This window comes from Schistocerca americana, chromosome 7 (genome assembly GCF_021461395.2).
Source record: "Schistocerca americana isolate TAMUIC-IGC-003095 chromosome 7, iqSchAmer2.1, whole genome shotgun sequence".
In the NCBI taxonomy this organism is placed as follows: Eukaryota; Metazoa; Arthropoda; class Insecta; order Orthoptera; family Acrididae; genus Schistocerca; species Schistocerca americana.
This window is the reverse complement of record NC_060125.1, coordinates 425188638-425215225: the sequence shown is the minus strand read 5'-3', so window position 1 is coordinate 425215225 and position 26588 is coordinate 425188638. Positions and strand designations below refer to the sequence as shown.

General features: G+C 42.0%; 1 protein-coding gene across 1 annotated transcript in view; it reads right to left on the bottom strand.

Annotated features, from left to right (window-relative positions):
* The window catches only part of LOC124622979 (sialin-like), a 112609-nt gene that overhangs the window by 64118 nt on the left and 21903 nt on the right, over positions 1-26588 (bottom strand). The window contains exons 2-5 of the mRNA XM_047148768.1: positions 19418-19605; positions 14898-15131; positions 14731-14818; positions 4235-4479 (exon numbers count right to left, since the gene is read on the bottom strand). Coding sequence (XP_047004724.1) covers positions 4235-4479; positions 14731-14818; positions 14898-15131; positions 19418-19605 — 755 coding nt within the window. The remainder of the gene's footprint in view (positions 1-4234; positions 4480-14730; positions 14819-14897; positions 15132-19417; positions 19606-26588) is intronic.

Genomic DNA, 26588 nt, shown 5'->3' with positions numbered 1-26588 from the left:
CTTGGTGGCCAGGTAGCGCAGTAACATTCTAGATGCAAGGTAGGTCGCGAGCTGTCTCACACTGCAGCTAAGAGATCTCTGCCGGTTTGCTTTTTCCCAGAGTTTGGTGCAGGGTAAACCTTATGGGTGTTCCTCCTATCTATGGTTCGTCGTCTATTCCACTTAACGTATGGCTGTCATTTTGCTTCTCATTTTTGTCTTTCCTTCTATCTGTTACTTGCTGGAACTTAAAGTCCGCAGTGGGTCTCTCCGCCGATGATCTTTATGTCCCAGTGCACAGATCTCTCCTAGGAGCCTTGTGTCTTCTCGAAGAAGGCTCACGACATTTGGTAGAAGTGCTGCCGTATGTACAGGACATCTGTCGTTTCGTGAACCACTTCCGCGGAAGAGTCTGGTGGTAATTGCAGCTCCCTCTTAAGAGTCCAGTTCTGAACACGCTGGAGCAGACCGACATGCTGTTCGGTAGAGTTACCTCAAACGACAGCTGCAAATCGGTGAGCGGGCGCAAGAGCATCTTGTAAGTGATGGGACCAGCGTCTAGTGGCAATGTCGAGTCGATAATGGACTGAGAATCGGGTATAGCTGGCGCAAGAGTCCCATGCCCAGTAGCAAATATTATCGACTTGATTGCATCACATGAGACGAGTTTCTATCGTGACGTCCAAGCACTCGTTTTTCTTCGTTCATATCAGGACCTTAGATGGTGTTACGGCGACTGGGATTAGACCCTGGGCGAAGATGATAGCGCAGCCTTTTCCAGGCTGTACACCAGACGGTTTGTGATGATCCAGGCAGTGAATTCGTACAAGAAAGGAAACCAAAACAGTCCTTTCAGAAACCAAGATTTATCACTGTTACTATGAATGGTAAACTCGTTTTTTCTTAGTGTTCAGATGATGGCCTGCCATCGAAACACTTACTAGAATGCCTGATGTATTAAAAATCGTGTTCATGGTACCATTTGGGTCTACACATATGTTCTATCGACGAATCTACATTCTCAATTGAAGCCTCAATAGTTTAAATGTTGTGAAATAAATTCGTTACTGGTGCAGTGAGACTGTTCCGTACACATATATAAGATGATGGCAGACCCTGTATAAGGATTGCGTGGAGACGGGACATACCACTTACCAATGCCGCGACTGTAACGAAAAGGAAAATGTGCGAATATGGGTTGCTATGAAAACTCTCTTTTAGTTGGACTTAGAGTAAAGCCTAAATCCACACGTGTGATAGAATTTCTTATAAGGTGTTGGTGACGTGCTTATACTTTGCAGCAGCAAGAGCCATCGTCTATAGACTTTGAAATAATAATTACGCCTCAGTAGCACGTCACTAGCGCATTATAGTGCAACAGGGCGAGACTCGGAAGTAGCTGGTTCCATCACAGGATGTAGAAATAATTTTCACCGCCAGTACTTGGTCGGCAGAGGGGAAGTGAGGCACCAATCTCCCAGATTAAATTCCAACCTCTCTGCAGTGTCTCATTGAGTGAGGGTATGTGATATTGTTGATGGTGACCCGTTCGTTAGATGAAAACTTCAGTTACGAACTTTTTTTTTCTCTAGTTCTGTTGGCCCTCTGCGATGCTGACTATCTCTTTATCTCGGCAGAAACTCGCTCTTGTGGAAAAGACAGTGACTCAGGAATTTTCAGAGATTCCATTCTACATAAAAAAGTAAATGGAAAATCTTATAATATACCGAAACATACATCTTTAATAGAAAACCACGACATGGCACTTCCTTACGTGATCATCGCTGACAAAGCATTTGGGTTCAAGGAAATTTTAATGGAACCCTACGGCGAAAAGCAGCTAACTTGTGAACAAAAAATTTAACTGTCACCTAACTTTAGCACATACTGAGTGTTCTTTTGGTATAGCGTGTAAAAAGTGGATAATATTACTGAGCCCACGAGACGTCAGTGAGGATGGTGCCGAACCGATTGTAATACTTACACTACTTTACAACTATGCCAGAATGAGATCTGGATTTAAGCACGAAGACATCTTATAAGTTAATTTTATAAGGTGTACATGTTGCACGTGACGGACGACCCACTTCATCAGCGGATAATGTTCGGGGTAAATTTATCAACTATTTTGTAACTGAAGGTACACTTGCAGACAGTATGATAAATACGAAAAGAGTAAGAATTACTTGTTAACCATAATGTATTTATTACTTGAATGAAATATTTACTCTGCAGCGGAGTGTGCGCTGATATGAAACGTCCTGGCAGATGAAAACTGTGTACCCGACCGAGACTCGAACTCGGGACCTTTGCCTTTCTCGAGGCGGACGTCGCAAGACACCCGTTTCAGTTCGTCGTTGATCCATTACCTCAGTTTTTTTATTTCAGAGGGTAGCCAACTGAGCTACCCAAGCAAGGGGCTCACGACTCGTCCTCTCAGCTTTCGTTATTTATTACTTGTATGTATTTTTTTCTTGAGTCATTTCCATCACACAAGATCAAAACCAATTCTTCCCAAGTTTACCGTTTCAAAATTTAATTTTTATGCAATTCAGACGCTATATTTCTTCAAGTTTATCAGTTAGTAGCCCGATGTCAATATTATCGCCTTCGATTTCACTTATTTTTCGCAACGTCCAACAAAGAAAGTAGTGTCAATAACACAATTTCGATTCAATCACGGGAGATTCCAGCAACATTTCTACCGCGTCAACATGACCTCATATTCATGTGAATGCGGCAGTGAGATAGATGTTAATCATATTTTCTTCAGCTGCCACAGAATTCATCATGAAACTACAAAACTAATGCAGCATATGATGACCTCTGTAAACGCTCTACCAACAAACAACAAAATTCTTCTAACAGAAGACATAAATGTGTATCAGCTCCTGTTCAGTTTTATAACTGAGGATCAAACAGCAATACGGGAAAAGGAATTTTTTTATACTATAATCCGAGTTGACGAAAGTCATAAGATACCTCCTAATATCGTGTTCGACCTCCATCTGTCCTGCATAGTTCAGGAACGTGGTGTGGCATGTACTTAACAAGCCGTTGGAAGTCCTCTGCAGGAACATTGAGCCATGCTGCCTCTTTAGCCTTGCACAGTTGCGAAAGAGTTGCCGGTGCAAGATTTTGTGCACGTACTGGCCTCTTCATTACGTCCATAAATATTCGATGGGATTCATGTCGGGTGTCGGGATGACCAGATCATTCACTCGAATTGTCCAGAATGTTCTTCAAACCAATCGCGAACAATAGTGACCCAGTGCTATGGTGCATCATCATCCATAAAAATTCCATTGTTGTTTGGGAATGTGAAGTCCGTGAATGGCTGCAGATGGTTCCACTTCATTCCACGTAATCGCAGCCCACACTATTATACAGCCACCACAAGCTTACACAATGCCTTGTTGACAACTTGGGCCCATGGCCACATGGGCTCTGCACCACACTCGAACCCTACCGTCAATCTTACCAACTGAAATCGGCACTCAGCTGATCAGGCCACCGTTTTCCAGTCGTCTAGCGTCCAGCTTATTTGGTCACGAGCCTAGGAGAGGCGCTGCAGGCGATGTCATATGTCATGCTGTTAGCAAAGGCACTCGCGTCAGTCGTCTGCTGCCTTAGCCCATTAACGCCAAATTTTGTCGCACTGCCCTCACAGATACTATCGTCGTACGTCCCACATTTATTTCTGCGGTTATTTCTTGCAGTGTTGCTTGTCTGTTAGCACTGACAAATCTACTCAAACAGCACTGCTCTCAGTCATCAACTGAAGGCCGTCGGCCACTGCGATTTCCGTGGTGACATGTAATGCTTGAAATTTGGTATTTTGGGAGCACTCTTGACACAGTGTATCTCAGAATATTGAATTCTCTAACGATTTCCGAGATGGAATGTCGCATGCGTATAGCTCCAATTGCCATTCTGCGTTCAAAATTTGTAAAATCCCGTCGTGCGACCGTAATTTCGTCGGAAATCTTTTCACGTAAGTCACCTAAATACAAATGACAGCTCCACCACTGCACTGCCCTTTTAGGGTATTACCCCCCGTATCGCTATGTCATTACTATCAGCATATATTGCGGTGCTGTATGGTTATTGCTTCCAGGTCACTGAGCCATTGCTAACCTGAAGACCATAGTGTCTTCCACCAACATCCTTGGAAACGCAAATACTTGCTTAATTTGCAACCTGGGACGACACGTGGCGTCTCTCAATACCATATCTCTGGCATCAGGCTACTTACCTCCTTTTCAAGATCCTTGTTCTCTTTGCTTCCTTTCAGATCTCTACCAGTGTGTGTCAAAAGAAAGTCCTTTTCTTTCTCTGTGATCCTAGGGTGTGCCTCAGGCTCATCGTAGATAAAGTAAAAACATGGAATCACTAGAGCTATTGCGATGCCGCCGAAAATGTAGAATACAGAGGACCAGCCCAGATTCTTCACAATGGTTCCAGACGATGCCATTGATATAACGGTGCCCAAGTACGACGCTGTAAAACGAAAAGAAAGAAATTAGATATCCGTTATATGCAATTAAGAACACATGTTCAAAAAATGTTCAAATGTGCGTGAATTCCAGAGGGACCAAACTGCTGTCATCAATCCCTAGACTTACATTCTACCTAAACTAACTCATACTAACTTCTGCCACGAACAACGCACACACCCATGCACAAGGGAGGACACGAACCTCCGGCAGGAGAGGCCGCGCATTCCGTAACATGGCGCCTCTAACCACGCGGCCACTACGCACGGCTAGACACTCGTGTTTATACGCTACTGGCCATTAAACTTGATACACCACGAAGATGGCGTGCTACAGACGCGAAATTTAACCGACAGGAAGAAGATGCTGTGATATGCAAATGATCAGCTTTTCAGAGCATTCACACAAGGTTGGCGCCGGTGGCGACACCTACAACGTGCTGACATGAGGAAAGTTTCCAACCAATTTATCATACACAAACAGCAGTTGACCGGCGTTGCCTGGTGAAACCTTGTTGTGATGCCTCGTGTAAGGAGGAGAAATGCGTACCATTACGTTTCCCATTTTGATAAAGGTCGGATTGTAGCCTATCGCGATTGCGGTTTATCGCATCGCGACATTGCTGCTCGCGTTGGTCGAGATCCAATGACTGTTAGCGGAATATGGAATCCGTGGGCTCAGGAAGGTAATACGGAACGCCGTGCTGGATCCCAACAGCCTCGTATCACTAGCAGTCGAGATGACAGGCATCTTATTCGCATGGCTGTAACGGATCTTGCAGCCACGTCTCGATCCCTGAATCAACAGATGGGGACGTTTGCAAGACAACAACCATCTGCACGAATAGTTCGACGACGTTTGCAGCGGCATGGACTATCAGCTCGGAGACCATGTCTGTGGTTACCCTTGACGCTGCATCACAAACAGGAGCGCCTGCGATGGTGTACTTAACGACGAACCTGGGTGCACGAATGGCAAAATGTCATTGTTTTGGATGAATCCAGGTTCTGTTTACAGCATCATGATGGTCGCATCCGTGTTTGGCGACATCGCGGTGAACGCGCATTGGAAGCGTGTATTCGTCATCACCATACTGGCGTATCACCCGGCGTGATGGTATGGGATGCCATTGGTTACATGTCTCGGTCACCTCTTGTTCGCATTGACAGCACTTTGAACAGTGGATATTACATTTCCGATGTGTTACGACCCGTAGCTCTACCCTTCATTCGATCCCTGCGAAACCCCACATTTCAGCAGGATAATGCACGACCGCATGTTGCAGGTCCTGTACGGGCCTTTCCGGATACAGAAAATGTTCGACTGCTGCTCTGGCCAGTACATTCTCCAGATCTCTCACCAACTAAAAATGTCTGGTCAATGGTGGCCGAGCAACTGGCTCGTCACAATACGCCAGTCACTACTCCTGATGAACTGTGGTATCGTGTTGAAGCTGCATGGGCAGCTGTACCTGTACGCGCCATGTAAGCTCTGTTTGACACAATGCCCAGGCGTATCAAGGCCGTTATTACGGCCAGAGGTGGTTGTTCTGGGTACTGATTTCTCAGGATCTATGCACTCAAATTGCGTGAAAATGTAATCACATGTCAACTCTAGTATAATATGTTTGTCCAATGAATACCCGTTTATCATCTGCATTTCTTCTTGGTGTAGCAATTTTAATGGCCAGTAGTGTACACACAAAGTGTATTTCAGTAAGTAGGAAGTAAGTAATTTAAAAAATAATCCTTTTGCTATGGACCAGTGTCAACAGAGAGGACTGAACATCATAAAATTTTACACAATACCTTTACACGTTTTCAATATACTCTCTATTCTTATTTATGAAATCTTCCCAACGTTTTGGTCACTTCTGTGTTCTGGGTAGGGCACTTTCATTGTTGAGCTGTCTGATTGCTCGGGCCATCTCACTGTATGAAAACGTTTCCCAAGGAGTTGTTCCTCCAATTTCTGAAACCAGTCAAAGCCTGTTGCACACGTATCAAAATTGCATGGTGGCAGGGGAAGTATTTCCAATCCATATTTGTGTTTCTCTCACTGAGATGGCAATATGCAGACTGCATCATCGTGCAAAATGAGGACATCTGCTGCAAGTACATTCTTTGACGAATTTTCGGCCTCAAAACATTTTGCAAAAATATCTTGTAGCGCGCGACTCTTACAGTGTGTCCCTGGGACACTCAAGTTGTAGCTATGACTCCATTCAGGTCATTTGGAAAGACGATCGTCAGATTCACCATTGATTGCTGGCGGTGGAATATTTTCGGGCTAGTAGAGTCGCAACTTCTCCAGTGAGACCACTGAGCCTTCAGTTCCGGCTCAAAATCTCGTATGCAGGTTTCACCAAGTGCAACAATCCTTTTCGGAAACTGTTCTTCTTCTGTCCGGTAACGCTGACGCAATCTTTTGCGAATCTTTCGCGACCTGCTTTCTGCTCTTCACTCAAATCGTGCGAAACCCATCCGGCAGCAACTTTTTTCATCTTTTACTTTTCAGTTATGTTTCTGTAAACTGACATTCTGGCCTTATATGCAATTTTCTCGCGTGTTTCTCGTCGATCGTCTCGAGGGCCTTCCACTTCTTGGTTTCTCCTAAGTAATTACTCGACCTTCACGAAAACGAGTGGATGACCCTGGTACTATGCTATGATGCACTGCATTATTCCCACACACCTCTCTCAGAGCGTTGTAAATTTCTTTCCATGTACGAATTCAATTTTGCTGTAAAAACGCTGGTTACTACGTGTAATCTGACCTGGATTGGTTTCAGTTTCCATTTTAAAACCGAACACAGACACACGAACCAGTAAAAACATGTATGACCGGCTTTCCTAGAGTCTCGCTCACAACTGACATGGATTGCAACTCGATCACGCTACCGTAACAATCACGCATGCACAGCGTGCAGAACTTTAGAAATGACCGTTGTGAGCCGTGCTCACTCCAAACTATGCGTTTTCTTGAACTTGTCTATCTGTCTGTGTTTGGTTTCCCGCCGTTGTTGCAGTTATGCCATGGTTCTTCCTCCTTCTAAGTGTGACAGCAGCGATGTGTATCGATATTTGCACCGTGTACCATCTTTGGTCTTGTGCATATAGTTTCCAGCAAGGGGGTCTGCAGGCAGTCGGTCGGTTGGTGCGGACCAGAGTGGATATCTCCGCGTGGTGCAGTCGACTCGGTCCACTGGTGGTCCCTGTGCAGTCGGAGCGCGTGTGGAGCTGTCCGATCGCTACGAGCTTCGTGCCTCACCGACCCAGGACATCAAGGTTGAGTGGTGTGTTAAGTACCCAAGCCACGTCCGTTCATGTTGTGTCATTCGTTTCGGTGGTTCGCTGTTGGGGAGCTTTTCCTGTGAGCAACACCGAGTGTTTGTAGTGGTGAAATCGAGCCGCCGTGCAGTGGAATTAACTATATTGGTTCACTACAATTGAAGTGCACTAGCGGAATTTTTTGCCTTGTGGCCATTAGTGTTCTGGTTACCTGCCTTGGCCACTGACGCAGATTCAGGCAGTGGTCCCTTTTGGTGAAGTTAACTATATTACCTTATTTCAACTTCAAGTGCACCAGCGGAATTTTCAGCCTTGTGGCCGTTAGTGTTCAGGTTACCTGCCCTGGCCACTAACGTAATTTCAGGCAGCATTCTTTCCTCGCCTGTTGTCGCTGTCCAACATGGTGTGTAGTTTTGACAGCTTAATACATATTTCATTGTGGATAATCACGTCCATAACAGTTTGATCTTTGAGTTTTTATGTACTGATTGGTGGCAAGCAAGTCGTTCGGTCGGTCTGTGACTTTCTCTTGGTTGGGTTACTGACAGATCAAGTGTGTAGTTGGGCCCACCACCTGTCTCGCCTAAGTGAACGTTAATGTTCGAGGGCAGCTATTATAGCAAATGCTTTACAAGAAAAAAATTATTGTGTTTTATGTAAATCAATTTGTGTAAATCAATTGTGGGCCTTCAGCTGCTTAAAACCTTATTCTTAAATTCAGTTATTGTCATCGCGTTCCTTTTCATTTAGTGAGCATTCGGTCACTGAAAACTTACAGGTTAAAGCATTTTTGAATTTTTGGAAAATCAACTGTGGGCCTTCAGCCACTTAAAGCCTTATTTTCAAAATTTCCCCTTAAGCTAAAACATTGCGGCCTTCTGCCTTAAAAGATCATGGTAAAATATGTTAAAATTTTTATATTTAATCGCGGGCTTCAGCCATTTGTATTGCACCTTGTATACGGTTGTTCTTTTGCCTTGAGGCTTTCCACCTAGCTGTGAAGCTATGCTATATAATTTGTAATTTTAACTGCATGTCTTCAGTCATATGAAATTTATCTTGTGGCTTTAACATTTCTTGTTTGGAGGCCTCCAGCCGTGAAAGAATTGGATTTTGAAACTCGTAAAGGTTCGGCTATGTGCCATTTTGGTTTAAAGGTGTTATTAAATTACAATAATTTACAATTCTGAAGTGAAACTGACCGACACCTTTTTTGGCCTTTTCCACAATCCTAATCACCTGTTCTGCCCAGCAGGTTTAGCGGGCGTATCACATTGCACATCAATCAAGCAAGACAGACAGGATTAGATGAGTTCCCACATCTATTAACCCTCTATTATCTCCCACTCTCTCTCTCTCTCTCTCTCTCTCTCTCTCTCTCTCTCTCTCTCTCTTTACCTGTTTCAATAGGTGAGTACTAATGAGCTCCGAAAGCCACATTAAAGTTAACAGTGAAGAGGCCCTACCCGCCAAGTTTGGCGACGTTGATCAAGAGCCAAGACGGGATAGGAACTATGCTTAATGTAACGTGAAGATGGCTCATGCATTCGAAGCATAAGTGACATGGTGTTCTCGTGTTGAAAAACGAGTTAAGGAGAATGTCGAATGAGCAATCTAGAAATTGTCTTCATCTTTTCTCGCAAACATCTCCAAACTTTAGACAGTCATCTAAACTAAAACATTTATGTTCGATGGAAAAAAAAACGCAAAACGAAGAAGCTGTACAACATAAACGAAAGTTATTAAACTTGTTTCTATACATGAAAGATGATGTCTATTTAAACTTCGTGCCAGTTACATAAGAGTGGCGCCATAGCGGCACTGTGAGAATGCAAATGACTTTTAGATATACGCTGTAACGGTCGTGAGCGTTAGTTAAGTTACTTTCGAGATTGAACTTGGCGAGTTTATGCTACTGAAGAATGCCTTTAAGGCGATGGAGATGACATTATTAACACCTCACTGAGTTTGAACGAGGTCGTGCAACAGGGCTACGAGAAGCCGGATATTCCTTCTGCGATATCGCAGAAAGACTTGGCAGGAACGTAGCCACTGTAAATGACAACTAGCAGCGGAGGCCACGAGAATGTACTGCCGCAAGAAGACTGGACTCCGACGGCCACGTGACACTACCGAGAGCGAAACCATTGTGTTCGGTTATGGGTCTAACGCACCACTGCTGCTCAGCTGCACCAATCTGAGCGGCAGTTGGCACCACAGTGCCAGACGCCCTGTAGCGTGCATTCCACAGTCCCCACTCCTCTCCATTTGCGGCTTCTGTGGTGTCAAGCGACAGCTCTTCGGAAGACAGAGTGTAGATCAGTTGTATTTTCTGATGAAAGCTGGTTCTGCCTCGGTTCCAGTGATGGCCCTGTGTTGGTTAGCACATGGTCAGTCGAGGGCCTGCAACCAACCTGTCAGTGTGCTAGACACACTGGACATATATCTGGAGTTATGGACTGGCGTGCTATTTCGTATGATAGCAGGAGCACTTTCGAGGTTGTCCCACGCACCCTGGCTGAAAATTTGTACCTCAGTCTCATGATTCGACCTGTTGTGCTGCCATTCAAGAACAGCATTCCTGGGGGTGTTTTCTAACAGGATAATGCTCGCCAACATACCGCTGTTGTAACCCAACATGCTCTATAGAGTGTCGTCATGTTGTCTTGGCCTGCTCGATCACCATATCAGTCACCATTCGAGCACATATGGGACACGGTCGGACGACAGAGCCAGCGTCGTCCAAAAATAGCATTAACTGTCCCCATATTGACCGAACGGGTGCAAGAGCCATTGACATCTGGCACCTCTACTGCACAGTGCATGCACTTCTTCATGTCAACATTCTGGCGGTTACATCGGTTATTAACGTAGCAGCATTTCATATTCGCAATGGCTTTTCTCGTGCTCCCATTAACCTGATGCCAAGACAGATGTATTCCCCAAATTTCATTACTCTATATTTTTGGTACTGCGGCTTTTTTTCGTCAGTGTATAATTGAGAGCAGATGGTTCAGAATTCCACTCAAGCCACACTAAGTTAACTTTTCCATGCTCTCTCTGAAACTGAAGTTCAAACGGATCGATTGCTTGTGCTGCATGTGTGTTCCCATGCTGCCTCCATCGGTTTGACATCAGAGCGTTTCTGACGCGTTTTTGCCAAAGCCACATCCTATGTGGAGCTCAGCTGGAAACCGATGTTACTGCTGACAAGATAGTCATGTAAGCTAAGTTTCACTGTCTCTTTGATGCTCGAATTCTAGAACCCTTTGACACGGCATAGCACCTTATTCTGTTCAGAAAAATATGGCCCTCGTTGATGCTGTACTATTTGGCTGAGGGAAAAGCTCCTCATATGTTCTGAACTTTACCGCGAGATGCATCGCTGCGTTTGGCAGATGTACTGCAGTCCACACTCGCAGATGATGCTGTAAACGTCAGGTGCCTGTAGCTGTAATTGGTCTTTGACTGACCCAAGCGTATTCTTGATTTTAGCACTTGAACAGAAAAGGATTTTATATTCCGCTTCTCCATTATTCTGACAATCTTGGCTATGGGTGACCCTGTGTACAGAATGAAACACATTTGGTTTCTTCTTCTGGACTGTTTCCCTTCTTCTTCTTGCTTGGTTAGCACACATGCTGTAATTCGGTAGACAGACTTTCATCGATGCATACAGCTCGCGATCTGTGTACTGGAATGGTTAGCACAGATATGCATTTCACTGGATGGTGGTTGGAATATCCTAGGGTTTCATCAGAGTTCTTTTTTTATCACAATCTCTAGGACTAGTAAGAATCTGTTTTCTTCCACCTCATGGTAAACATGTCGGTTTTCTTCACCATGCCGCCAAACCACGAGGGTGTCATCCACATATCTGTAGCTGTGAAGAACTCTCTCGAGCAGTGCTGGCATGCTGATGTTAATTGTAAGTAGTAAATAACTGAGAATTTATACTGGAATTCTGTTTTCTTATTTTTGGATTAGTTAGTTAGTTACGTGTTCCATTGATCAGTCTCATGGTAATTGTTATGACGTGGAACGTGTCAAGTGCATATGAAATGCACACATGAATACTTTATTTTTAAACTTAAAAATTTTATTACCTACACCTTTCCCTTAAATTGCAATATTGTATCTCCAGATTTATTTACTCCTATACAAGAATTCATCTATGGTATAGAAGGAGTTGTCAAGTAGGTGTTATTTCAATTTACTTTTTAAAATGTTACTCCTATCTGTCACACATTTTATTTCATCTGGTAATTTATCGAAATGTTTTACAGCAGCATACTTTACCCCTTTCTGTGCCACAGATATGTTAAGTAGAGGATAGTGTAAGTTTTTCTTTCTTTTGGCATTATAATCATGAATGTCACTATTGTTTTTAAATTTATCCCTGTTGTTGAGAACAAATTTCATTACTGAGTAAACGTACTGTGAGGCTGTTGTAAGGATTCCTAATCTTTTAAAGAGATACCTATAAGATGTGCGACTATGAGCCCCACACATTATTCTAAGCACTTTCTTTTGAACAGTGAATACTTTTTGCCTAGGTGTTGAGTTACCTCAAAATACTATTCCATATGACATCAGAGAGTGAAAGTATGCAAAGTATGTTAGCTTGCTAATTTGTACAGCCTTAAAATTAGCAATTATTCTGATTGCTAAAGTTGCTGAACCTAGTAGATTTAGGAGATACCTATATATACACCCAAACACTTAGTAAGCTCTACCCTGGCTACTGACTTCTGTTGATGTGTTATATTTATTGTACTGTGTTTTTTAGAAGTTCAGAGTAAACTCATTCGCAGAAAACCAATCAGTACGTTTTTCCAAAGACATTATATGTATCATTTTCTACTGGTGTTTCTTTTACTGGCTTAATAATTATGCCTGTATCATCAGCAGATAGTGTCGGCTTGGCTTCTTGTTTCAGATAAGAAGGGAGGTCATTCGCTTATATCAAGAACAGAGGTGACCTACAGTCAAACCCTGTGGAATACTTAATGTAATTTCATCCCAGTTAGACGAAGTGGAAAACTTCCTTAAATCACTTAAACCATATAAAGGAACTTTTTGCTTCCTGTTCTGTAGGTATGACTTGAACCACTCATATGTTGTTCCGTTTATATCATAGAATCAAAATTTCTGTAAAATAATGTTATGGTTCACGCAATAAAATGTTATGGATAAGTCACAGAAAATTCCTATTGGGGACCTTAACAATTTAAAGACTCTATTATGTGGGCAGTGAAATTGTGTATTGTTGTCTCAGTGGAACAAGGTTTCTGAAATCCAAACTGTGATTTACTAAGTATCCCATTACTGCTGAGATGGCTAACCACTCTTGAGTACATTACTTTCTCGACAATTTTTGAAAATGCTGTGAGCAAGGATATTGGCCAGTAATTATTGACATCTGTGGTGTCCTCTTTTTTGCAGAGAGGCTTGAAAATTGCATACTTTATCATGTCTTGGAAAATACCTTGAGTTAGAGATGCATTACAGATGTGACTCGGAACATAAGCTGTAACTGCTCCACATTGTTTTAATATCTTGTTAGAGATGTCATCTACTCCAATAGCACATTTATTTTTCAAAGCTTTAATGATTTTCCTTATTTCACAAGAGGTTGTTAATTGACAAATTAATCTGACTAGGATTTCTCAAAACTGACTCTTCCATCTTTTGCTTGGCTTTTTCGTTTGAACAATTCTCACCGATTTTTTCACCTACACTTAAGAAATGGTTGTTAAATACATTAGCTACTTGTGTACTGTTGGATAGGATGGTCTCATTCTCTTTGATAGTAATACTACCTACCCCAGTGCTTACTTTTCCTGTCTCTCTTGTAACAACATTTCCTACTGATTTGATTTTATTGCCCGAGTTAATTTCATCTCTAATAAACATATTTTTTGATTTTCTGACAACTTTTCTCAGCATGTTACAATAATTTTCATAGCAAAAAATTACTTCTGGGTCTTCAGTAATTTTTGCTGCCTCAAACAACTTTCTTTTCCTTTTTGAAGATACTTTAATACCTGTTGTGATCCAAGGTTTCTTTAAAAACTGATTGGAGTTACATTTAGTAATTTTTTGGGGGGGTAACAGTGTTCAAAAAGGGGTATAAGTTTATTAAGAAGTATTTTGCATTTATCATTGGCATTTCCCTCATTATATTCCTCTCCCCAATTAACATTTCTTAAATGTTCTTTGAAGTGCTCTATAGATACTAGGTTGACCAGCCTTAAACTTTTACTTAATGGTTTCTGAACCGTATACCCTGCGAAGTTTTGTAAGTTAACCAGTTGTGCATCATGGTCTGATAATCCATTTATGACAGAGAAAACGTGTTTAGTTTTACATCCTCTTGCTGCACAAATACATTATCTATTAGAGTACTAGATGGCAATCTTTGCAGCACAACAGCAATCGATCATATGTAGTGACGACTATTTTTCAATAGACCTCTTCCAAAATAATTAAATTAACTGTAATAGTAGGTGAAATTTACAACTATACTAATTCGATAATTACTGAGGATTCGATTTAACTTCTGTTACACTTGCTTCGATGTGGGTGTATGGGTGCTAGTTTTAAATATTTTGTGATTTCTTCCATCATAACTTTGGCAATTCACTGAGTGATTGATGTCATATGGGAACTCTTTTTGGGCTAAAGCCATGTACAATGACAGTACCTTCTTCATATCAAATTTATTACCTCAAACGAAATTCGTTCGGGGCTCATTCTAACTGATGTGACAGCTATGAGACGAAGTGAAGCAATTACCTATGCACAAAACCACTATGTTGCATTAAGTTATCTCGTAGAAGAAATCCTTCATTGAAGAACGTTTCCAGTGCGTTTAGAAAATCATAATTTAAAGTAAAATTTCGATCTCCATCTCTAACGAAAAATTATGAATATTTTCCTCATTGAATTGCTAGCGGACTTTACCTGAGAAAATTGGCCCTGCCAGTCTTTGTCGCTCGTTTTCAGGGAACCATATTCCAAACAGTACGTGCATTGCTGGTACGATAACACCCTGAAAAGAAATTGTAATGGGCTTAGCATTTTAGATATGACGAAATGTTGAACAGGAGTCGCATCCGGACAATACTTACTGAAAATATTCCTACGAGCAAGCGTGTTACCATGAAGACCAAGGCTCCAGCATCGGCGCAGATAGGACCCACGACTGTGAAAATACCGGCAGCGAGCAGTCCTAGGCTGAAAACCCAACGGGCGCTGTACCGGGCAGCCAGGTAACCAGCGATTATGTTCACTCCTGCATACCCGTAGTAGTAGGAGGACAGTATGTAACCTTGCATCTCATCATCCCAGTCAAATTCTCCTTCCTGCAACACACAAAACATAACACATAATCCCTCAACAGCGGCAGGGTAAAGATATGAGCCTCAGCTCTAATATATTTTTATAGTGATATAAGGTTCCTTCCAAGAGTCGGCTGTGGTATTGTGAACTTTAAAACTTACCACCAACGATCTGTTAGTTTCATGGTCGCAGCTTGATAATGAGTTAAAATGAAGCAGAAATGCAGATTAAACAAAAAGAGAAGAAAACTTATAGTTTATAAGTCAACATTCTGTCTGTGGCGATACAGCAATGCTTACAAAAGTGGTGTCAACTCAGATCATAAGGAATGGACCGTGATAATCTTGAAGCAACCCTATCAGTATTTACTTCATTTGCTGTAAGTAAAACACGGGAAATCTAAATCAGGATGTTCATACGAGGATAATGATGATATTCTGAGTGCTGAACATCTTGCTCATCAGCACCAATACAAAAATACTTAGGCGTTGGGAAGTTCAGTTCTGGCTTTTTCCTACTCATCGCCAACCATTTCCCAAGTAACATACATTAAAGTAACTACTGTCAGACCTGTCAGTACTTGCGTATGCGCTAAAATGTGAAATTAATGTGATTAAAATAAACATATTACACTACTGTAACCCCTAACTTCCACTCTGGGCTATGGAAATTGTCTATATCGCATATTCTTTTATTCCAAATCTCCTAATGCAGTATCATCTGATTTGTATTCACCGGTGTCCGTGAATTCATCCTACACCAATACACACACTGCACAGCTCCTTCTTCTTATTGAAAATTCTTGCTAGCACTTAATGTGGCTCACATTCCAAATATTCCACCGATGAACAATTACATAATCTCGTTCACTAGATGCCCCTTAGCTTAATCGAAGTCAGTTCACCGGTTCTTTGAATATCAGTATAGCCCCTTCCTTTTCTTCTCAAAAAATAGTCTAAAGGACTCCCTCTCCCCTTGTTGCTCATCACCACTTAATCATTTTTCCATTTGTAGCAAGACATTTCAGTGATTCAGCGCTCAACACTTTGTACCCACCCAAAAAGTACGATCCGCATATATTATTTGCCAGATCTTGTAACCCAGGCAATAGATCTCTTCCCAACCGGTAACTGCGTTTCCTTTCCCCTATCCATAGCTGAACCTTGCTTCCGTTCCGCCGGCACCAAGTACTAAATCACAAGCCAAAACTACCGTAATATCCACTTTTTAAACTCCAGTCCTCAGTCCAAACACTCCTACATTATCCAACTCGGTCCCCGACATCTCAAGAGCGACACGATGTTTTCTGACATTTTCGTCGACCCAAAGTAATGTGTGACTGGTTAACTGTTACTAACAACATGGACTACACGACACTACGGAAACGACCAGCGGCATTATCATCAAATATAAAAACAGCAATGATCTTTTCATTAACATCATCGCGCGATATCGCATATCACACCGAAATCGTTTTTGTTAGGATTAATTCTCTCTTTTCGCAGCTCCCACTAGTAAGATGCACAATGTTTACCCTGTTTTCCAAGACAATATTCTCCTCCTTAATGCTTTAAGAATATTATATTACTCTCTCTGAAGTTGTCCACCTATTTCCTTTCAATTTTTACTTCTCTCATTTGACAATCCATTCTTCTAAGCATAATAATTATGTTCTCTTGAGATTCAGATGCCATTAAATGATATCTACATTTGCATGGATACTCTGCAAATCACACTTAAGAGTCTGGCAGAGGGATGTATCCAGGTTCTGTTTACAGCATCATGATGGTCGCATCCGTGTTTGGGGACATCGCGGTGAACGCACATTGGAAGCGTGTATTCGTCATCGCCATACTGGCGTATCACCCGGCGTGATGGTATGGGGTGCCATCGGTTACACGTCTCGATCACCTCTTGTTCGCAATGACGGCACTTTGAACAGTGGACATTAGATTTCCGATGAGTTACGACCCGTGGCTCTCTACTCTTCATTCGATCCCTGCGAAACCCTACATCTCAGCAGGATCATACACGACCGCATGTTGCAGGTCCTGTACGGGCCTTTCTGGATACAGAAAATGTTCGACTGCTGCCCTGGACAGCACATTCTCCAGATCTCTCACCAATTGAAAACGTCTGGTCAATGGTGGCCGAGCAACTGGCTCGTCACAATACGCCAGTCACTATTCTTGATGAACTGTGGTATCGTGTTGAAGTTGCATGGGCAGCTGTACCTGTACACGCCATCCAAGCTCTGTTTGACTCAATGCCCAGGCGTATCAAGGCCGCTATTACGGCCAGAGGTGGTTGTTCTGGGTACTGATTTCTCAGGATCTATGCACCCAAACTGCGTGAAAATGTAATCACATGCTAGTTCTAGTATAATATATTTGTCCAATGAATACCCGTTTATCATCTGCATTTCTTCTCGGTGTAGCAATTTTAATGGCCAGTAGTGTAGAAAACGACAGTGTTTAAAACTATCTTTCTTTGAAACATACAGTTAGCACATTGAGTTTAAACAGAACAAAGGCTACTTTAGCGTATCAGAAATCTGCGGCTGATTGATCACGTATTAATCATTGTGAGGTGGCAGAATAAATGAAGGTCAGATGCGCACCTTTATACATCACAACGGGAAGGTGAATACGACACCTAACTTAAATCGGCGCTTATGAGCAAATTTTCCTATCAGTATGTAATGCAAAAAGGGATGATACTCAACCGGTGGTAATTAATACACCATTCCTACGTAATGCATGTCTATGAGCAGAAGGTGCAACAAGCAGTGAGAGGCGCTTTAGTTTGGAATTCAGAGGGATGAGATCAGAGGCAAGGCCGCGCCGTGGGAGATATAACGGAAATCACTTAAAGGGGCGTCCCAACCCAGGTCAACGACCGACCAGGTGACTCAGAAGGGGAGAGCGAGTTAACGGGCCATCTGAGGGAGGAGAGGAAAGAAAGCTTTAAGAAAAACTGCGTTTCAGAATTCCAAATGGATACTAACAAGACCAGTGACGCATTTTCGATCACTTGTCCAGCAAGTGGTAAATAGGTGAGAGACAACGTCTGGTGCGGGCACAAAGCATCCGTTTTGCGGAAACGCACTAGAAAGGAGTTAAAAGCTAAAGTTTCGACGCAGTTTGATGGTAGGGCCCTTGCGATTGGTAGAGAAAGTTCCCGCAAAGCAAGAGGAATGCTCCTATTGGTCGAAAAAAGCCATGACGTGTAGAACGAAAGGACCCAGGTGGGGATACAGCTCGGCTATGACAAAGACAAGACGGAAATTTTCAGAGGACTCTTCTCTGAACTGGCGTCTAGTGCAGAATGGAGTGCATAGCGCTCTGTACGACGCAGAGGAGTAATTTGTGTGAACACTGTGTTCACAGTGGTTGACATCCAGCTAGAAATTAGCTGTAGCATCGTTTACCTCCAAACGTGGATAAACGAACCAGCCAATTAGTTAAATGTTCTTGCAAGAACTGAGAGGGCATTTTAATACGCACGCTGCTCCAGCCATGCGCGTGTATATAGCCATATTCTAAGACTAGGGACGAGTACAGGTTTTCTCGCATAACGAGAAACATAGGGAGAGTTTATGCTGAAAAAAGACAGCAAAGGTTTTAATTAATTTGATAGGAATTTCAGAGGAGACAGCGCCCTAGCAGATGACAGCTCATCGCAGCTTAAGGCAAATACCGCGTGCAGAGGTGTAAAATTCTTGGTTCACCAGCTTGTGTCAACTGTAAACTCGAGCGACGTGGGTAATCTTTTGCTCAGTTTGTCACATAACTAACCATCCACCGTAGACTTGATTGTCATCCTAAAAATAATACCAAACTGTGAACCCATATCGGATGATTTATAGTAGTACTGAGCAACATCATAACGAAATCGTAAGAATAATTTTGGTAAAGAGACATCTAGTTAAACTTTAATATTGTCGTGTTTAGCATAATTTAACTTTCTCAGAGTTAATATTTAATATTGTGGTGTTTAGGATTATTTCACTTTTGATGTTGATGAGATACATTATCCTGATAACTGTTTTGACATTGTCACACGGTAAACTGTGTAAAAGCGTGTATTTCTATGCCAATATTGAGACATTAACATGTCATTTCAACTTACACAGTTATCCTCAGTCACAGAATAAGAAAAACCAAATATATCACCTTACATCACATAAACAAAAAATAAATGCAACAACGAAGAACAGCAGTACTTATCATTCGTAAAACTCAATAAAATCTGGCTTGCACATTTTTAAACCACGAAGGTTCTTTATTAATTCTGCAGTTGCACATACCTCATTGTTTGTCAAAGTAGTGTTTGCTGTGCCCAGCAGAGGACAAGTTTCATCGGCCGCCGAGCTTTCCTGAGCTACGTGCTTGACCATTCCACCAAGAGCCACCGACAGAGTCACCTTTAATACATACTGGGCAAAGATTGCCAGTATACCCATCGCTGCTATGGCATATCGAAGTGGAAACAAAGCTGAAAAAAAAGTAACATGTGTGTGTCTAAGGAAAAGTTGTCTGCAGTATTTATGATGCAGTCACCATTTATGTATTTTATTCCGAAAGAGTGTTCCAACATTGCAGTTCTTTTTGAAATTTTTAAGATGTAGCAACAAAAAAATTCATTTTTTTTGATTCCTTGAATTGATTTTCTTTACAGTAACAAAATTTTTATTAGATTAAATCTCGGTAAAAATGAAATTATTAATTATATTTGTAAGAAATAGATAGGGAAGAATTTTCGAATTCCATTTGTAGACATCGATTGTTTCGGCAATTGCGACTTTTGTGTTGTTCCGTGGAGCGATTAGTGAGAATCACAATCGGGCTACGTCGGTGAAGCAAGGACGAGCTAGACGTTAAAAGGCTTTGTTGGCGCTGCTCCAAGCTTGAAGAATCTCTGTTGTGCACTCCATCCCAAATTGTGTGCCTGGCCCCTCTCTAGAGGCTCTAAGTGAAAAATATCGCACGCCGGTGGCATCTGTAGTATTCTCAATTTGTGCCATGTTGAACTATATCAAAGAAGTATGGATGTAACAGGGTAAACGACTGGTCTAGTGCTTGTTTCATTTTTGGTTGAAATGCTTTTCTAAATATGGGAGTTTGTTGTCGACAAACAGAGATGTCCTGCCTCAGGAGTAGCAGTGGCGGAGCTTGTGATGTGATGCTTGAAGAATATATCCCGTAAATTTCCTAGATATGTTACCGTATCAGGTGTAGATTTCAACTTACCAGCTATAGACTGGGAGACTCAAATGATTAGACCGTGTAGGAAAGACAAGAAATCGTGAGAAATTGTTCTAAATATCTTTTCCGAAAATTACTTCGAGCAGTAAATCAGAGAAGCAGCTCGTGAACGTAACATCTTAGATCTGTTGATGACAAATAGACGCGAACTTTTCGAGTCGCTTAGGACAGAGAATCAATGATCCTAAGCCTGTTGCAGTATCGCTGAATACGGCTGTAAACAGGAATACAAAGAAAGGTAGGAATATCTTTCTGCTTAGCAAGAACGACAGGAAACAGATCTTAGGTCACCTGAGTGGTCAGTATGCAAATACCATCTCCAACACTAACAGTGTTGAGTATCAATGGACGAAATCCAACAACATTTTGAAACGATACCTCCAATTGCTGACTGGGTTGCTGCATTGGGATCAATCTTTTCTTCCGGCTCTGATCAATTTGCGCCTCCTTAAAAGCAAGGAATTGGACAAGGCATAAAAAATTGAGGAGTATCAGTACGTGAGCCGCACCTCTTTTCATCTTACGACTGTAATACAGCAGTATTTCTTGGTGTAGGTAGAGTATGGGCCCTTCTTAATACTGGCTATAAAATAATAAATTTTTATATGGTACCTTACTGCTTGCTTTTGGCTTCACACTACCCCTGGATTTACGGTACAGCTTGCAAGTATCTGGGATGAAAAATGGGTTCGTCACGGTGGATGATGGGACCTGATGTTCTTCGCGTGCAAAAGCACTCAGTGAATAGATGACCAAGCCACCCCTGTCGCGGCCAAGCCATGGGGGCGACTTGAAAAATAAAAGCGTCCTCCATGTGCCTGGCTGTCCAGCGATACCAAATCGCGGCGCAGACTTCAGACACGCCTCTTCTAGGTCTAAGTATGCCTCCTTTTCGGGGCTTCGCGACTGAGTGGCGCCAGAAGAGACGTAGCTGAGCGCACGTATCATTAGACGCTTGAACTCAGTCACAGGTTAAGCAGTGGAACGAGGAGCAACCCTTAGTAGCATAGACGCAAGTTACTGAGCAGGAAATTTTCAAAAGACCCAAGTTCCACGTCGAGCTGATAATGGAAAGATTTGTTGAGCAACATGCGCTGTCCCGCCTGTTCTTTGGCTCCCTCTATCCTTTTACGAGGAATATTCCGCTCGAATAATTTTATATTTCATTAGGAGTGTATGATAACAAGTCAACCTCCCTCTGGCCCATTGGCCAATTTTAAAAATTCATGTAGAGGCTATCTGAGTGGTAAACGCTCCCACCTAATTGGTGGTTCTGTTGTTGCTAGAACGTGAGTGGCTAAAAACAAGCTTGTGCGTTTTTCCTGCCCGGAGTCAAGTACGAAGATTATTTTGTTGTTAGTTTGAGAGAGAAGAAGACGCAAGAGTCTAGTGCCATGCATCGAGGGAAACTGACGCAAGATTCTGATGATAGCAGCCTTCCGGCTCCTGCTGTTGGATTCGGAGGAAATCAGCTTCTGTGGGTAACGGCACTGATTTCAAATGCGACACCAACCCCGTGGTGGTGAGCGCTGCTTTGCAAGATGAGTTGTTAAGTTCGGTTGGCTTTGTTGGTTGATTGTGAGACAACAGTCTCGAGATACAAATTGTATTCAGATCAATTTCTGTAATGTAACTAAATCCTTTATCTTTATTTTTGCAATCATACTTGAAAAAAAAAAAACAGCGATCTTCAAACAATATTTTATAAGAATTAAAATGCAGTCTTGATCTCTACACAAATTTCTTTAAAAATTATAAATAATTAATTTGCGTATGGGATCAAGATCGCCATTTAATTTTTATTAAACATTTATCTTTAGTTAGTGGAGTACACGTTAGTTAATCATGTCCAGATATTTATTTTCACATAACCGCTCATGCAAATATCGTATGGCTGGTTTTTATTCCTTTTCATGCTTGATTAACCCTCATTCAGATGTAGTATGGGCAACGGCCTTGACACAGTGGATACACCGGTTCACGTCAGTTCACCGAAGTTAAGCGCTGCCGGGCGTGGCCGACACTTGGATGGGTAACCATCCGGGCCGCCATGCGCTGTTGCCATTTTTCGGGATGCACTCAGCCTCGTGATGCCAATTGAGGAGCTACTCGACTGAACAGTAGCGGCTCCGATCAAAGAAGACCATCATAACGACCGGGAGAGCGGTATGCTGACCACACGCCGCTCCTATCCGCATCCTCATCTTAGGATGACGCGGAGGTCGGATGGTCCCGATGGGTCACTTGTGGCCTGAAGACGGAATGCTGCTGCTGCAGATGTAGTATGGCGATCGATGGAATTGTTTTTGGCTGTATCGGAGTGTATAAGCCTCGTGGGCCAGATTATTAGAGACGAAGCACTTCAGTTTCTTTTGCTTACTTATGTTTCCTTGTGGCCCACACACACGAGCGTATACTGTGTTGTCTTAGTGATTCCATAATGAGACTGATCAATGATCTTATTTCACTTTATTCAACATGTCAAACCTGGATAAATTATTTAATTCGCTTGTATACCCACGAGAAATATTAGATAATCGTAATTAATAAGAATCAATAGTTTCCATTCTGTTAATAGTATATTCCTCTGCCTTACCACCTAATGATTTTAGCTATATCAGTACCTTCAAACGCATGTATCTAATCTCATTTCACCCACGGCTCTCATAAGCAGTACAGCACCAATTAGTAAGTTCCCCCCTTTCTAACTTAATTTTACTCCACCCAGTTCAGAAAAGTCCTCAAATTACAGCTGAACACTATGCTTTACACAGGTATGTGCCGAGCAAAGAAGTAAACTTCTTGCTACCGATTCGACAGAAAATCCTAAGACGTTTTCGTTTTGTGTTAAACCAATAAACGAATCGAACCCATCTATCCACACTTTCCGTGGCCTTAATAGCATTGCACCTGAGGGTGACATAGAAAAGGCTGAAATACTGAACGTCTTTTTCCTACACTGCTTCACAGAGAAAGATTGCACCGTAGTTCCTCCTTCAAATCAATGCATGAACGAAAACAGCAGATATCGGAGTAAGGGGCCAGGGGTGGAAAAGCAATTGAAATCGCTCTGCTGAGGAAAGGCACTTGATCTGTCGGGTTGTGTGTTAACGAGCATTGCGCTCTCGTTTAAACATATGGTCGAAGAGTCAGCCTTCAGGAATTGTGAAACGAACCCTTTCATCTAGGGCCGGGTGCCACAAAGGGCGCAGATTCACCACGAGATGGAGAAACTATTGAGGCCTAAGTGCTGTAGTGTGCGAGTGGGACAGACGAGAACCTACGTCTTAGGGAAACCCAGTAGAAGCCAAGGAGACGTAGTAGTGTTAAATATGCGTACCTAAGATCAGCTATAAAGGGAAACATTTATGGAAACTGTTTAATTCTGTAGTAATGCAGGGAATCAAGCCACAGTAATTTTAATCTGCCATCCTCCATAAATTTTCATGGTGATCCCAACAAAACTTGAATACTGATCATGTCTATAATAGTTTAGGATTTATTGTTAAAGTAAAATTAACAAGTTTTGTAACGAAGACCTGAATGCTAAAATCTGAACGCTGTGCCCGATCTTGACAATCTACGTTTCATATAGAAGCGCAACATTAAAATGACAAACGTTGTAAATATCAACTCTGTAACTTCATTTGTTTAAAAGATGTAGTAAATTTAAATTATCAGTATTTTCAGTTAAGCATCAGATCATAATTTCCTTCACCCAAAACACATTGAACGATGACAGCATGACACGTTATTGAATCATTAGGTAATACAATATTTGTTGTAAAGTTTAGCGCATAATAGTTACTTTTGTTCTTTATTTTTTTACCAGAAAGCACATTGGTGCAAGGCTAATGGCCATGGCATTCAAAGCTAAGAAGGAAATTGTATTGGTTGTATGTAAAAGAACTTAACGTTTATTATGTAATGGGTATTATTGTTACTTTATTTAGAACGTGAAAGTGCTCAAGCTTTGATTATTTAAATATGTTAAAATGTAAAATAATGTAGAATAAGCTATAGCCAATCAGATGGACGACTTCAGGAAAGGGAACTGCCCTAGTCAGTTGAGCGAGGATATTCGGCTCGCGGGAAACGCGGCCGGGGACGGGCAGAGGTCAGTGCTGGCGGAGACGCGAAGCTGGACGGTCGGTCTTTAGGTAGCTAGGAAGTGAAAAGGCTTAGAAAGTTTCGTGTTGTGTGGTATCGCGGGACTTAGTCTCTGAGCGGTGAGCAGCCTCGCGCCTGGTGTGAAATCTAACTTTTCAAGTAGAAACTTGTACTTCGCGATGAGATTGTGAGTGATGGAACTGTGTCAAATGGAAATGCGCCCGATTGTAATAGTTATTCTAAATACGACCACTTTCACTATTAGTTTGCTTTCTGAATGAACGTTATTCTAACCAATTCGCAACTGTGTGGTGTCGTTAATTTAGCTCCCGATATTATTAGTACTGTTTTTATATGTTATATTAACATTGCATGGTTCATACAGTCTATCTAACTTGCCATCAGCCAGATAATTTAACCAAAGGGTCACAAGTGTCTAATTTAGGGCGTGTAATACGACACATGCGGTTCAACCCCTAGACGAGTTTGAGCCAAAACATTTCGGCGAAAAGGAACAGCATGTGAGCCCGAACATCTTTCGGATATTAGCTCGCAAGGTTATCAGCGTATGCGAAAAACTTTTACCTCTTTTAGCAGCAGCGTTCCGTAGATCTCTGGTGCTGCGAAGCGTTACTAATTATTAGAAAAAAGCACAGGAAATTTCCGTATTCATGAACGGTAGTCGAACGACGCACAGAACTATAAGCCTATGTTCCTGACGTCGCCGTTTTGTGAAATTTTGTAACATGTTTTCTGCTCACGTATTATGATTTATGGAGAAAGAAAATCTCCTCTGTAGGAACTAACATGAGTCGGGAATGCGGCGATGGTGTTCGTTGCTGGCCGACAAAGCAAGCACCCCGTTCACTGCACCGACACTCCATGTCTCGTACAGGCGCGTGTTCGATCTTTCATGAGTGACCGACCCGCCTGTCATGCATCGATGAGTTAACAAATTAGTTGGTGACAGCTGATGATGGAGCTATAGGCTTCAGAAACTAGTCGACAAATAAAATGAGCCTTTATTTACAGCTGAAGCGGATTTTTAATTCAATCAAGAATTTTTGACGTATAAAAATTGACAATTGTTATTCTGGACCCAAGTAGATGGAAAAATCTTTATTCAACTTATCATTTTAATGTCATTAGTTTATCAGTCATTTCTCATAAAGTATCGCCTTTCGAATTTAAGGAACACCTCTCTAGAGAATAATTTCCTAAGAGAAAATGTGTCTTGACACAGAGATATAGAACAAATAGGTGGCGGTTACTACTAGATCAATCGATACTAAGTTATAGGCTGTGTTTCTACTTTGTGACAGTTAATACGCAGCTATACTTCATGCTCACTCTTAATGTGAAACAGACATACGAAAAGAAATAAAAACAAATGTCCTTTACATATGTAATATTTTTAATTTATAATCATCTCTTTGTTGATCAGTTAGAACTGAGGTACAATGGCGATTATTTCTTATGAGGGATACAATATCTCTTGATATCAAGACTCGGTTATTTTATCTCTTGATATCAAGACTCGGTTATTGACACGTAATTCTCTTATCAGCGCCTGAATCCCGAGAAATATTGTCTCAACTACATATTAATGTGACAGATTAAAGCTGCGTCACCGCTGATTACTTTAATATCTAAACTTTCCAGTATGTCGAGCATTCTGATAGGTTCAAACCAAGTACCGGATCAGCGCTGTAACGTATTTCCTTGTCTTTCGAGGACAACGCTGCTAGCAGCTGCGCTGTAAAATGTATTCATATCTTTCCACATCTAGCGTTTCCCCAAGCACAGTAGGGGGGGCTACACACCGACCACGAAAAACACCTCCACACTGTAACACCACCTGCTCCGTACTTAACTGATGGCACGATAGCTGATAGCATTTAACGTTCTGCAGGCATTCGCCAAATCCAAACGCTTCCTTGGGATTGTCACAGGGTGTTGCGTGATTCGCCACTCTTCATTTGTTTCCAGTCATCCACTGTTCAGTGGGAGTCGCCCTTTATATCATCTCAAGTGTCGTTGAGTATTACCTAGAGAAACGTGTGGGTTAAGAGAAACTGCTCGGCTATTTTTAACTCCCAGTGC